This window comes from Panthera pardus, unplaced genomic scaffold (genome assembly GCF_024362965.1).
Source record: "Panthera pardus isolate Hobbes unplaced genomic scaffold, ASM2436296v1 HiC_scaffold_16, whole genome shotgun sequence".
Classification (NCBI taxonomy): domain Eukaryota; kingdom Metazoa; phylum Chordata; class Mammalia; order Carnivora; family Felidae; genus Panthera; species Panthera pardus.
In genome coordinates, this window is record NW_026526721.1 from 82,591,371 (window position 1) to 82,606,035 (window position 14,665).

Here is a 14,665-nt window from a genome sequence, read left to right on the forward strand (position 1 = left end):
GCCGCCTTGATCGGCCTTGAGGATGCACCATGAGGCCCAGCCAGAGGGAGGCCCCTCCAAAGTCCTCACCTGCATTTCGATCAAGGTCTGGCCTCTGTTCCATGGTGCTTCAAAACTCAGAAAAACCCATCACAAATGGGAATACTCTCACACCTGTACTAACACCAGGATTTTAGGCCAAACTCCAAAAAGCAGCTTTTGAGAAAACCTTGACCCTGCAGCCCACCCTGAGGAAGATGGGGGAACCTCCCCTTTGAGTGGGATCAACTCTGCCAGCCCTGTGCACACAGGCTTAAGTAAGAGGGAGTCTCCAACTGAGGTGGAGTGCCTGTGACACAAATCCCTGTCCCATGGTTCCCGTCAAAACTGTGGCTGAGGCACACACTCGGGACAGGAGCCTAAGCACTGCCCCTCTTCTCCTTCCTCCAGACACTTCACTTCCCTAGAGGCTGACAGTAAGTGAAGTCTGGTCCCAAGAAAGCTACGTACCTGGACTCCCATCACGTCCTTCCCTTCCGAACTTCTTGCCTTTGAAGAACCAAAGCTTTCAAAGCCCTTAGTTCTTACTAAGGGTGAATGTAAAAAGTGGTCAGTTCTGAAATATTTCTGCATCTTTGGTAATTTTTTTAGACATTCTGATAGCAGATGGTCACAGCAGGACTGTGTCACAGGAGTAACTTCTTCCAGACCTCAGCAAAGACCAATTCTATCTTTCCGGAAAATCCAGTGTGCTGCTTTGTTAGACAATAGGAGCTGTTTTCCCTCTTGGCCTTGGCTTTGAGGAGGCTCTGAGCTCAATTAGGTAGTTTGCCCCAAAGCTGTCAGAAATAATTACTTCCACAGTCAACATGCATCTTCCAATTTTTTTTTTCAGATTTTTATGTAACTGTAATCCTTTATCTTGAAGAGCTGTAAATTCTTTTTGGAAGGAAGTGGAATAATTAATGTAAACCCACAAATACCTATACCTCTGCCCCATTCCAGCTCTCTCTGACTTAATGTAAGAACCCTACCAAGTGTAGTGTTCAAACTCCGAAGAACCCATCACAAATACTAAAAGATTTATTGCAGACTTCTGTTACACAATTATGTTACATGTTATGATACAAACACATTTGAAACATTAACACATGGGAACTATTAAATCATTTAATATTTCATTTGCAAAAAGATAATTACTTTAGGCTTCCATACATGTACTAAATGAACCTGTTGCCATTTGGACCAAATCTTCCTGTAGATCTGTCACAGTCCACTGCTGAATAACTCTGTGCACTTGCCCACTCACCTTGCTTGCAGCAGTTCATGTATAGAGTACCTGAGCCTTTATGTACTCGATTTTTTTTTTTTTTTTTTACTAAATCTGGGCCTCCCACTGCCTTACCAAATAGATTTCCTTTTGCATCTGCAATCCTCAGATGTTGAATAAAGAAGTGCAGATTTCTCAGTCATTACCCTGTCTTCCGTTCCTGACCCAAACGCCTACAGAACTCATGAAAATGTGAATTATGTTGGTTGGATAAGTTTGACTCACAGATTTCAAACTTCCTCCAAGCAGATTCCCAGTAACACAATAAATTCTTTCCTTTCCTTCGACACAGACTATGTTAGGAAGATTAGGACAGAGTATCTTTAATGGAACTGGACGTCACACGGGGCACTGCAAACCTCCCTTCTTCTGTTCACCTCTCCCACCGAGAGGGCTCCACATATGGATACAACCTATTCTCACTGCTTCTGAGCACTGACATTCCTGCCTTTTGGCTTCGGCAGTTATTTCTCTTTAAGGCACTCAGTGTTTCCTTGAAAAGCTTTTCTTCTTTGAAAAGACTGAATGGAAAAGAACAGGACACTAAATCCACTGACAAGACTTACGGTCCAAGCAGGCCTGCCCCAGAGGCTGCCCCCCAGGCACTCAACCAGGCACTCAACATGGGCTCAGTGGCAGGTGCTCCCACATACCACTCTCCGCCCCGCACGCACGCTCGCAAAGCTGGTACAAGTCTGCCAAGTACCTGGAGTTTGTGGGTGTTCTCGATTACTAACATTATTTTAAAAGCTTCCCGACTATAGCAAACCTCTCCCTGACTATGCTGGGATCTATCCCTGGACAGTTCTCTGAGCCTGGCTGTAGTAATGTTCCTGTGCTCCACGAACAAAGACTTCTGCTCAGCGTGCAGGCTCCCAGACTTTCTTGTTTTCCACAAGGCATTACTGCTTCCTATAGCTGACTGGGTCCTCTGCACCACGGCCACCGAGTGCCGAGCCCAGTCTGTCTCCAGAGGTTACCAGGTAACTGCTGGAACTGCCTGTAACCTCAGAATGGGTGAAAACCTCTGGTGCCAGTCTTATTCTCTGCCTACACTCAAGCCGAAGATGCCCCTTGACGCCCAGAGGAAAGAAGGACCTGCTACACATGGCCTGGCCCAGCTCTAAGATTCTCTTTACAGAGAGTGAGCAAATGTCAGCTGACAGAGCACACATCCACTCACAGCTTCATTCTAGAATCAGGAAACAAGGTTCTGTCCTGAAGGGATTTGACCTGGGACTGAACACTCTTGGTGTTACAGAGAATTAGGTGGAGACAATGGTTTGGTAGCCATAATATTCTGAGGGACACAGAAAATAACCTCCTTCCCCAAAGAGGAGACATCACAGTTCAAAGCTTCGGCTACATCTTCAAATCCTGCTTTTCCAAGGGCATCTTCATTGATCTTCATTCAATATCCCCATGTGTTTATTTGTGAGGAAGTCCAGAAAAGGAATGTTGCAAATGGCCTGGTGGATGTTGCTCACTGTGATTTCTTTGGGAATCCTGTCGAAAAAACAAAGGATATTAGGTGCAATTTTCTCAGGCATTTAATAATTGAATTAATCCTTTTATCAAGCAGACCACCCCGTACACAGGCCCTACTGGAAGGGGACAATGCTGACACCCGGTTTAGGGCCGCATGGGGTGCAGAGAGGCCAGGTGCGTCCTCTCACTCGTTCTCCTTCCCTATTCATTTCTTTCACTTCGGCCAAGACTGGCTTGCCCTCTTCACTGCCAGACCTCTTTAGGGCTCAAATCTGACTTCCCAGTCACAGGTATGAGATGGATTTCAAGAACTTGATTGAGTGGGGAAAAAAGACTCTGAGGATTGAGGAAAGAGGAAGGAAGTAAAGTGGACAGCACAACAGAATGTCTTTGTAATTCAATCTTAGACTAAAAGCTGAGTCAAAGGACCACAGTACTGTGGGCCCCTGTTTCTGTCTTGGGAAGATGGGAGGCGGAGTCCTGCCAGGCCAGTGTAATGTTAAATGTTCTCATCAAGAGCGCCCAGGCTACCCTGTATCTGCACAGCCAGGACCACGGCAGTGAGCAGGGGCCGCAGAAGGCCCTCAGCCCACTCTTGGATCTCATGCCGGGAAAGGAGCATTCCAGAAACTCCCGTTTCCCCTTCCTTCTTTTTAAAGACATCTTCCACGCTGCCCAATGTATTATATTCTTGTGATGTCTCACCTAACGGTCCTCTGATCTAGGCCTCTTCATGTCCTCAGACACTCATACATCTGTAAATTTTACAAATTTATGACACGCTTTAAGCATATATACTGGGATAAAATACTTGCTTCCTTTGAAAGGAATGCCAGGATGTGGAACAAAGAAAAGCCTGTCTGCCATTCTTCAGGGCCTAGGAAAAGGCAAAACTCCGTGTCCTGATCAGTGATAATTAGGGAGGCAGCAAAGCAGTGGTGAGCCTGTGGGCTTTAGAGCCAGTGAGGTCTGAGGTGAATGTAGGTTCTCTATCACACATGTGCAGGGAAAGGCAGGGAACACTAACTTTCAAAGCCCAGATTCCTGACTTCTAAAAACAGGGTTACAGTTCTCCAATGGAAAATAAATCAGGTAACATATGCAATGTGTGACTCCAACATCTGACACATGACAGACAGTATTATTATCTTTAATTGCAAAGAGTTGGTATTTGTTCAACCCTGTAGTGTTGGAACAGTGTGTCTGAAGTAGTGACTGGAAAGATACAGACCTTGGGGAAACAGTGAGCTTTCACAACGAGAGAGTCTCTCAAAATGACCAAGCAGACCCCTGAGCCTGTCTACCTCTGAGAATGTCCCAAGCACGGCCACCTCCATCTCCAACTGGATTGATTTCAGTAAGTATAAAACCTTTGGATGGGCAACTCAACTGTCAGGAAAGATCTGTAAACCTAGTACCACGGACTAAAGAGATAGGAGTACCTGTTGTGAGATGCTGTCTGGTATCCAACTGCCAAAGCCTGTCTCAGGATGTCGTTCACCAGCTGCTCTGTGGCCTATGACAGAAGACGTGATTACTCTCAGAAACGGCCACCTGCCTGCTGGTAAGAAGGGACACATCTGACCCCGTCCCATACACAAAACTTGGAAAACAACTGTATCTCAGGATCAAAAGTCCTTAAGAAAAAACTCAGCGTTCAAGTAACAGACCACGAATATTAGCTCACAACAATAGAGCCCATGATTCTGAGAAATTTTGAATGGGGATAACGTTCATTAATCAGACACTGTTTTTTAAGGAAAAAACAGGTGAGGGTTATTTGTGAGTGATATCTGCTGCGAGAGGGGTCCATCAGGAAAGGAGCTGCTTCAGGCCAGGTAAGGAAGCAATTTTGTCATCCTCTTGCCCAGGGAGGGCACGGCTGTGGTTATTTCTCTGTTGCTGTGACATGTGGAGAAAACCCAAGGCTTTGCTTTGAGAGCATGTTCACCTCAGAATGCTTCAAAAGGCACTAAGAAGTATCATTAGAGTGACACCAGCGCAAAAACTCTTGGAGATGCTTTAACACTCAGAAGACCCATGATTTAGTTCATTTAAAAATCAGAAGGAGGAAAAAAAAGAGGAAATGTTAAGCCTGAATAAGATGAAAAAACTTATCTCCGATGTTCCATTTCTGCCTTTGTCCCTTATTCAAAACAGCCTGGGACCCAGACTATCCTGCCTGGCTGGCACCTCAGTGCTTCAGCCCCTGGAGGCAGCTCATGGGCCCTCTGCTGCCAGCAGGCACCCACCTTTAAAATCATGTCCTCTACCACAGACGCATACACGTTCTTGTGAAGTGCCACGGGCTGCAGGGTGATCCCAATCTGGAAAAGGAGAAGAGAGCCATTTGTTCCTCCTTCTACCCTACAAACAACCTCTCTCCAAACAAGCACACTTCTTGGATACCCAAAGGGATGTCCAGTTGAAAGAATAACTCTCAAGCAATCTGGACAGAACTCAGGGGAAGTAACACAAAATGTAACAACTGGAAGAATACGCTATCCTATTTCTCTTTGTTTCTGAGTGGTTGTTAAAAAATACTATTATAATCCTGCTTTTACCCCCAAATCTCCTTCATGAAGATCATGGTCAGAATTGCCACGAATTCTGAGTGTAGGATTAAGACACTGGAAAGCCTAGAATCAGACTTCAGGCCCTGTTTGCAAAAGGTGATGAACATATACCTGGAGACTGTGTCTTGCCCCATCTGGTATTTTCTCCTGTAAAGAAAGACTCTTCCCCTCTGGGTCCCAAGTACAGGTGACAGATGCTGAAGAGCAGCTGAGCTCCACCAGAGGAGGAGAGAGAACTGTCTCCAGTACCGCAGGGTAGTGTGTGTGCCACACCCACACCACAGGCAGGGCACGTGGGGGCTATAAGATGTTAGGGCGAGCTGACCCTCTCAAGTACCACTTGGCAATATTACCGCGTGCCTCAGGAGGGAGAGGTGCTTCTATACCGAGGCGAATGAGAGCAAAGATGAAAGTAGAAAGTGTCTACACCTAGCTGCCTCTGCTTCAGTTCCACGGCCAGCAAGCAACCTTTCCACATGTAATTAGTTTTCCTGCCCTGATGTAGCAAAGGGGACACCCAGAGAGCATAACCCAAGTCCGTCAGGCACAAGTGACTCACACATTTCAGACAGGAAAGTCTGGTTGTCGGTTTATAAAGCTGAGGGTCTGAGTATGAAGCACCTGGTTTGTGACCAAAAAACACAACAGGCCACAGCCCCTACCTTCTGTGTGATGTCACCAATAAATTCAGACCCCAGTGTGGGTGGCAGGTACAACTTCATTTCTTCCTGCTTCTCTTCCTGTTCTTTTTTGACGTTGATCTTTAATGGCTCTGGGAGGCTGAGGATATCCACCTCCTCTTCATTCTCCGGCTCTCTTTTCTGGAACTGCTGTAGGTCCTCCAGTTTCCGGCAGAGGCTGTCCGCAGAGGAGAATGACGACGGGCACTCTAAATGAGAGGTACTTAGTCTTAGGGCAGTTGTGGTGGCAAAAGAAAAGGACTTTCCATCTCTGTAAGACCAACAGTCTGAGACCCAGAGAAGAAGGGATGAGTATCAGGGGAGCTGACCTTCTCTCCAGTTCTAGAATTCTATGGATCTGTAACTGTGAGAACTAGTGATTCATGAGACAGACAAGCACAGAGACCGGCATCTCGTGTTAATGTATATGTGATGTGACTGCAATCTAAGACAAAGCAGACACTACACAATTCTGACTTACGCCACCCAAAACTAGGCCATCCCCTCAAGCCCCAAATGCTAATGAGTAACTGATTTTCATATCTTAAATCTGGAAAACTTAAAAGTGCACAGTGAAGAAAATAAAAATCACCCACATGAGCACCTCTCACTGCTCAGAGGTTAAGTACTGTTAACATTTTCATTTTTAATAAGTCGATTTACACAAAGTCTAACAAAGAGTATTAGAACTTGAAAGCCAGAAGAGGAGGACCTGGGAATCTTACAACGGGCTTAGGGGTGCCTAGCAGGGTGGTGGCAGGGCACCAGCTCCTGGCTTATTTTGCTTCACTGACTGGGTACTTACAAATTAATCGGCCATATTAACAGAAAGCATTGTATATGTAAAGTATGGTGCTTCATGTATGCCACCAATGAGGTATGGAGATAATCAGTATGGTTTCTGTCCTGCAAAGAACTTAGATATTTCTTTCTGACAAACTGTGAAGGTTTGATACTAAATGCTGCTGGATTTCAGAGGAAGGAGAGGTCGTCCTGCATGTGGGCTCTCTGGACAGCTTCAGGGAGAACACTGAACTTGTGTCTCAAAGGTCTCCCACACTGTCCCTGGATCCCAGGCTCCCTCAGAGTGGGAGGTGGCGCTTCTGCTTTTCTACACAAGTAGTGTAGGTCTGGGAGGAGAAAACAACCTTTCTTATTAAGGTAAAACTCAAAATATCTTTTATGCCCTGCTCCCACCCCATACAGCACAACTCTTGGTTTCTTTACCATAAAACAATTCATCCTGTCTAAAACATTATTAGTTGTTTCCAGCTGAGCCTCCAATGCTGGGTGCTGCACTTCCTAGCTAGGTCTGGAAATAAAGTAATGGATAAGGCAGCAACTCCATCTTCAAGGAGATTGGGTAGACTTGTCTACGAGTGGTTGCAAGGTTACAAAGGAAGGAGAAGTCAGTTCTATCTGGAGGAAAGGAGGTGGGTTAGGAAAGTCTTCAAAGAAGAAATGATCTAACTGTGTGCCTGCTGTATGTCACAGGCTGGAACATTCCTGGCTGGGGCAGGGGAGGACAGGACACACAGCTACAGGTGAGCACATGCTCATGTTCTTTAAGGTGGCTCTTCAAGTCCTCTGGGGTTGAAGTGGTCCAAGAACCGTGGAGGCTGAAGGGATGAGAGCGTGTTCCACGGAAACACCTCTCGGGCTACTGATGGTGCCCAGTGAGCCCCACCAAAGGTGTACCTGGCTCACTGTCGATTTGGGTCAGCACATCCTCAATAGAGTCCCCGTCGCTCCTCAGTGTCTCAGGATCAGGTGGGGTATAGCCATGGCAGCGACACCAGTGAGCAATGTGCTTGGTTTTAAGGGGAGTCAGGTGGTGAAATCTTGGATTCTTCTCCAGTATTTCTTGTAAGACTTTGCGCATTGTCATTGCTCTTTGCCACTTAAAAAAATATTTTTTTGAACCATAATCAATTTCAACTTAGCAATTTGTTAAAATAAATCATTCAACTGTAAATTACCATGCTAACTTGTCAGAATTATTTTTTTTTAAATCTGATTGTGCTTTTTAAAAGTTAAAAAAATTTTTTTCTTTAAATGTTTATTTATTTTGAGAGACAGAGTGTGAGCAGGGGAGGGGCAGAGAAAGAGGGAGACACAGAATCCGAAGCAGACTCCAGGCTCTGGGCTGTCAGCACAGAGCCCGATGCGGGGCTCAAACCCACAAGTGAGATCATGACCTGAGCCTGGCTCAACTGACTGAGCCACCCAGGCACCTCTAAAAGTTTTTAAAGGAAGTAAAGGAGGGGCGCCTGGGAGGCTCAGCCAGTTAAGCATCTGACTTTGGCTCAGGTCATGATCTCATAGCTCGTGGGTTCGAACCCCACATCGGGCTCTGTGCTGACAGATCGGACCCTGGAGACTGCTTTGGATTCTGTGTCTCCCTCTGTCTTTGCCCCCCCCCCCCCATCATGTTTGGTCTTTTATCTCTCTCAAAAATGAATAAACATTAAAAAAATTTTTTTTAAAAGAAGTCAAGGAATGTATATCAGATGTTTATGAAATAACAATGAAACTCCTAGGCTCTTCACCTGGTCTCAACCCATGGTCTCCTACTGCCCTTTTCCCCCAGTCTTCCCCAAACCCATCACACCAACTTCCTCAGAGTATGCCTTCACACGTGCCAATTTCTCCTGTAACCCCATCATCTGGCATAGGAGCTGCTGCATTGGAAGTAATCAACAAATACCTGGTTTCATTTTAATATACTGAAATTCATATAAGATTTTTAGAGATTTTTACCAATGCAGGATAAACAAGTAGACCTTTCAAAGGCTAGCTCCAAGTGTTTAAAAAATGAGATTTTTAATGGAGGAAAAAATTCTACCACCAAATATTTAATAAAATATGTTGCAAATTTTGTCACTGTTCCAGAAGACAAGGTTTATGGAAGCAGCCTGAATGTACATGTGTTCTGGTTATTTTCTTCCCAGACTCAGTGGCAGCCTGCATCACAAACAGGCAGACAAAGGATTACCTCAGCAGCTCTCCTTTTTCCAATGTTCCAGCCATAATACTGCTCCACAGACTTCGCAGAAAAACAGCTGGCATCTTCACCTAGAATGCACATATCCAGCAAACTCTATTAATAAAGTTGGTATGATTTAAATCAAACCTTATCTGCGAGGGATATGTCCCAAAGTTTCTTTAGACCTATTTATTGGATATACATTCCTTACTGGGCAAAATGGATATACGTTCCTCACTAACACAGAGAGAGAGCTTCTCCTTAAAAGAGAAGGCATCTTATTACTGGTGTGTACTCAAAACAACATTAGTCTCTGGGAAATCGGCTTCTTTGGCAGAGCAACCTTCATGGCAGTCGACTACCTATTCAAATCAGTGGAGATGGCACTCCACTAGGGACATGAGGTCTGAGGTCTAGCCCTGGCCTTGCCATGAACTCACTAAGTGGTGTCAGGCATCCTATAGCACCCCTCTGGCTTCAGTTCTCTGATCTGTAAAATGAGACCATTGGGACAGATAGTCTCTAACCTGCCTTCCAGTTCTAGTATTCTATATTTGTATCTAAGTTTTTAAAAAACATTTTTGGGGCACCGGGGTGGCTCAGTCGGTTAAGCATCCAACTTCAGCTCAGGTCATGATCTCACAGTCCGTGGGTTTGAGCTCCACGTTGGGCTCTGTGCTGACAGCTCAGAGCCTAGAACCTGTTTCAGATTCTGTGTCTCCCTCGCTCTCTGCCCCTCCGCTCGTGTGCAATCTCTCTCAAAAATAAACATTAAAAAAAATTTTTTTTAAGTAAAAATAAAAAACAGATTTCTGATTTTTTTTCTGCCAGGCTAGGAAAATGTCCCTGAAAGTTTCCTTTGAACTACCTGAGAATGACCCCCCCTGACTTCAACCAAGAAAAAAAGAGGTAATTTCTTTGCTGTTAGAAAAAAATAAGCAGGGGGGCGCCTGGGTGGCTCAGTTGGTTAAACATCCGACTTCAGCTCAGGTCATGATCTCACGGTCCGTGAGTTCGAGCCCCGCGTCGGGCTCTGTGCTGACAGCTCGGAGCCTGGAGCCTGCTTCCGATTCTGTGTCTTCCTTTCTCTCTCTCTCTGCCCCTCCCCTGCTCACCCTCTGTCTCTGTCAAAAATAAAATAAAACATCAAAATAAAAAAAATTAAAAAAAAGAAAAGAAAAAAATAAGCAGGGCAGGCTGTACTTGGCCTGTCATTTTCATATTCCCATGAATGTAACATGATAATCTATTTCATCCCTTCCCTATAAATGTTTGCAAGGTGCCTGGGTGGCTCAGCTGGTTGAATGTCAGCTCTTGATTTTGGCTCAGGTCATGATCTCACAGTTCATGAGTTCAAGCCCCGCATCGGGCTCTGTGCTGATGGCATATAGCTTGCTTGGGACTATCCCTCTCTCTCTGCCCCTCCCTCCCTCTCCCTCTCAAAAATAAATAAATAAACTTTAAAAAAAAAAAAAAAAAAAAAAAGGAAGTTTAAATGTTCGTAGTCATCTTGCCCAAGAGCGTACGCCTGAGTATCAACAGGCTATCTGCCCCCTAAAGGCAGCTGATTCTGTCCAAAGAACTGAGAGGCAAGTTTTTCAGTCTTGTTGACGATGGGTAGTGACAGAACAGACTTCACTGTTGGGAGTCTTGACAACTGTGCATTTGTACAAAGTGAGGGATCGTGAGGGATAAAAGATTAATGGCTTTAGAGTCAGACCTAGGTTAGTATCCTCCCTCACTACCCACTGCTAGTGATCTTTGAGTAAGTTACTTAGCCTTGGTTTTCTCATCTGTAAAATGGAGATAATACCACCTATCCCACAAGAGACAGTAAATGTACTGAGCCTGCACAGAGTCTGGCACATTGCAGGCAAAGACTAATCTGCCTTAATAAGCATTAAAAACTAATGCAGTTTTATACAACAGATTTACTAAGATTTACATACAACAAATGTAAAAAATTCCTTCCATAGATCATAGTGTTAACAGTAAAAGGCCAACTGGTTGACCAAGATATTATGAATTCTAAAATCCTGCAAATGAACTATAGTTGTAACTAAAACCTCCTAAGATAACTACTACATCAGTATTAATTTACACTACAATATGATTTAAGTTGACTCAATAAACCAAGTAGTTCACAGCTTTAAAAATGCATCCATATATTCAGTATAATTATCTTACTTTTTGCAGTGATTAAGGGAATCTTCTTTACCACTGCTGTTAAGAGTTGCTGGATAGTCTCTAAATGGTCTATCCTGAGAATAAAAAAAAAAAGATTAAGGTAGTAAACACACACAGTGGTTTCTAGCCACATATATATACACACATACACACATACACATACACACACGAATTTATGTACATATCCTCTTTCCAAGGGAATTAAAACATAACGAATTGTACTAGGCAGGTCTTTCCTTTCATGGATAGCCTTTTAAACATAAACCAGATGAGACCCCAGGAATGGCAAATTACGCAAATATGTTTAATTTTATGTTTTAAAATTAAATAATCACATACCTTTTTCAATTCAATGCTACTAGAGCAGAAAATTTTCTATATTCAAATGCCTATTCTTAGGGTTATTACAGCTCATGCTGTCACCTATCATGTGAAAGTGGCTAAGTTTCTGTTGTCCCCAGTAATTTGACATGCTTCAAAATACATGGGCAGAGGTGGGTTCCCAATTTGGAAATTAGAAAATCTCATGAAATGTTTTTAGAAAAAGCAATGACTGTGTATGGCCCATGAAAAGGCAGCTGTTTAAGTTAGGCAGGTGTATGGATACTCAGACATAAAATGTATACACACCTGAGTAATTACCCCACAGAAATTTCATACCCAAGGATTCAGCAAAGAAAGTACATGTTGTCAAGCTCCACTGGAGGGAGATCTGTACCACCTGAGGCTTCCAAGGCAACAAATCCAGTGCCTCCCGCCCTTAGATGACATCAGTGTATTAACTGAAGACTCCTGAGCTGTGCATCAAGCGGAAACACTTGTTCAACTGCACATGGACAGAAGGTCCCACCCATCAAGGGGCTTACTTCTATACACACACAACTCTGCACATACTCAGCTGTCACAGGAACGGGTTTTAAAAAGTATCATAAAAACACCAAAATCACAACTCCCTTAGAAAGGACTGAAATAATTACTTAATGACATAGTTTCCCAGTTCAGAACTTTCTTCTGTTTTCACTGGTGTCTGACCCTCCTGAGAGAGGCAGCCTGGCCCAGGCGTTTCTGGTTCAGTCTTTACTACAAGGGAAGAGCAACAAAAGAGAGCTGTAAGCCTTCAATGACGGAAGGACATGTGCAGGCAGAAACAAAAGCTCTTCCACTGAAACTCAGGGAGGAAACTGCCACAGCAGCTGCTGCAGAGACACAGCTAGGGGACTGAGATGGCACCCATCATCACAGGATCAGCAGACAAGGGAAGAACTGTTACTCTGGGTCTCAGGGGGAGCAACCCTAGGCTCATGACAAGGCGGGCAATAAAATGGCTTTTTATATATTTCTTAAAGGGCCAACCACACCACTATGTGAGATCCCCACCATCTCTCTCTCACGTGCGTGCCCGTGCGCACACGCACATGCACACACACTCACACACACACACATTAAAATACAATGCTGGCATGTTCTAATATCCTATTGGATATCATCTCTCCAGCTAAGTTTATCAACTTTCAGCATTATCTTAGTGTTCTGAGACATAAGGCATAAGCAAAATTCAGATCTGCTGTGCTTGGAAATAACCAAGCCAATCACATTAGGCTTTAATCTTACTAAATCTACTGACAGAAGATAGCAAGGTCTCAGGTGCATGTGTCTCCCTGTATTTCTGCGTCTTTTTCGTCAAAAAACCATGACCACACACTTTCTGCTTCTGCATCAGCTTCCTTGCCTTTAATCCTTCCCTTTCAACTCACCTTGCATATCCGGACCAGAAAATTTTCCTAAGTGACCTTTTTAGTGTCATTTCCATACTTAACATCCTTCAGTACTTTCCTATGTAACAAGAGTCTACAAATGAGATCTACTAATACATCTCTATACATCTCTCTTCCTTTTTATTGATACATAGCTTGCAAAAGATGTACAAATATTAAGGGTATGGTTCAATTACCTATGTCTACACCCATGTACACCACTCCAATTAAGATATAGAGTTATTTCTAGTCCTCAACTAGGCTCCCTATGCTTTTGGTAGTTCCTCCCTGCCAAAGATAATCACCTTTTGTCCACTTTGAATTTCACATAACTGGAATCTTACTGCACATAATCCTTTGCATCAGCATCTTTTTAGCTATTAAAAACAACAATGCAATGGACGTTCCTGTATATGTCTTTTGGTGGATGGACATATGTGTGCACTTCCTAGAAGTGTATTTGCTGGAATGGAGGGCAGATGTAGGAAATTTACTAATTAGAATCTAATAAGATTTATTAGAAATCTAATCTAATTAGAAATCTAACCTAATCTAATAAATGTAAGATTTATTAGAATCTAACCTGCAGTTTGGCAGATCAGAAAATGTCAAACTGCTTTCCAAAGTGATTATATCAATTTCTAGTCCCATCAGCAGGGCATGTGAGTTCCAGCTGCATCACATCTTTGCCAAAACTTGAATGGCCAGTGTTTTATTTGGTGATGTAACAGCATTTCACTATGGCTTTAATTTGTATTTCCTTGATGACTACTGACATTGAACAACTTTGCATATCTTTATGAGCTATCTGGATATCCTCTTCAGTGCAGTGTCTGTTCACCGTTTTTTAAAGAAAAATTAGTGTCCGTATTTTTCATATTGATTTTTCAACGGTCTGCGTATGTATACTCTAGCTATGACTCCTTTGTTAGATGTATCAATCACCACTATCTTGAGTATGTGGCTTGACTTTCACTCTTAATTTTGTACCTCTAATGAAGTGAGGTTCCCAGTGTTATGGACCTTTTCTTTTATGGCTAGTTTTCTTACCTGTTCTGTTTACAAAGCACCTTTGCCCAAGGTCATGAAGATATTCTCTTCTAGATGCTTTATTGCTTTACCTTTCACATTTAGCTCTATATCCAACTCAAATTAATTTTTGTTTATGGTGTAAGGTTCAGTGTTTTCCCAAATGGATATATCTAATTAACCCAGCATTATGTATGGTAATGATCATCCCTTCCCTACTGAATGTCATAATCAGGTGACCATATACGTGGAAGTCTATTTTTGGGTTCTCTTTTCCATTCCATTATTCTGTTTATTCTTGAACCAATTCAACACTATCTCTACAGCTTTAAATTTTTTTTTTTAATGTTTTTATTTATTTTGAAGGAGAGAGAGACCGAGCGTGAGCAGGGGAGGAGCAGAGAGAGGGAGACATAGAATGTGAAGCAGGCTCCAGGCTCTGAGCTGTCAGCACAGAGCCCGATGTGGGGCTCAGACTCACAAACTGTGAGATCATGACCTGAGCCGAAGTCGGACGCTTAGCCGACTGAGCCACCCAGGTGCCCCTATCTCTGTAGCTTTTTTTTTTTTTTATTTTTTTTTTAATGTTTATTTTTATTTTTGAGAGAGACAGAGACAGAATGCGAGTGGGTTAGGGGCAGAGAGAGAGGGAGACA

The 14,665-nt window shown here is 43.4% G+C and overlaps 1 protein-coding gene across 5 annotated transcripts in view; it reads right to left on the minus strand.

The window, feature by feature from the left end:
- Window positions 1–1,044: 1,044 nt before the first annotated feature.
- YEATS2 (YEATS domain containing 2) overlaps window positions 1,045–14,665 on the minus strand; it is a 112,536-nt gene continuing 98,915 nt past the window's right edge. For all 5 annotated transcript variants that reach the window (XM_053903597.1, XM_053903593.1, XM_053903594.1 and 2 more), the window contains 8 exons: window positions 12,204–12,306; window positions 11,227–11,300; window positions 9,049–9,128; window positions 7,752–7,953; window positions 6,036–6,262; window positions 5,050–5,124; window positions 4,240–4,313; window positions 1,045–2,815 (listed from right to left, as the gene is read on the minus strand). In XM_053903597.1, coding sequence (XP_053759572.1) covers window positions 2,707–2,815; window positions 4,240–4,313; window positions 5,050–5,124; window positions 6,036–6,262; window positions 7,752–7,953; window positions 9,049–9,128; window positions 11,227–11,300; window positions 12,204–12,306 — 944 coding nt within the window. In that variant the 3' untranslated portion in view covers window positions 1,045–2,706. The remainder of the gene's footprint in view (window positions 2,816–4,239; window positions 4,314–5,049; window positions 5,125–6,035; window positions 6,263–7,751; window positions 7,954–9,048; window positions 9,129–11,226; window positions 11,301–12,203; window positions 12,307–14,665) is intronic.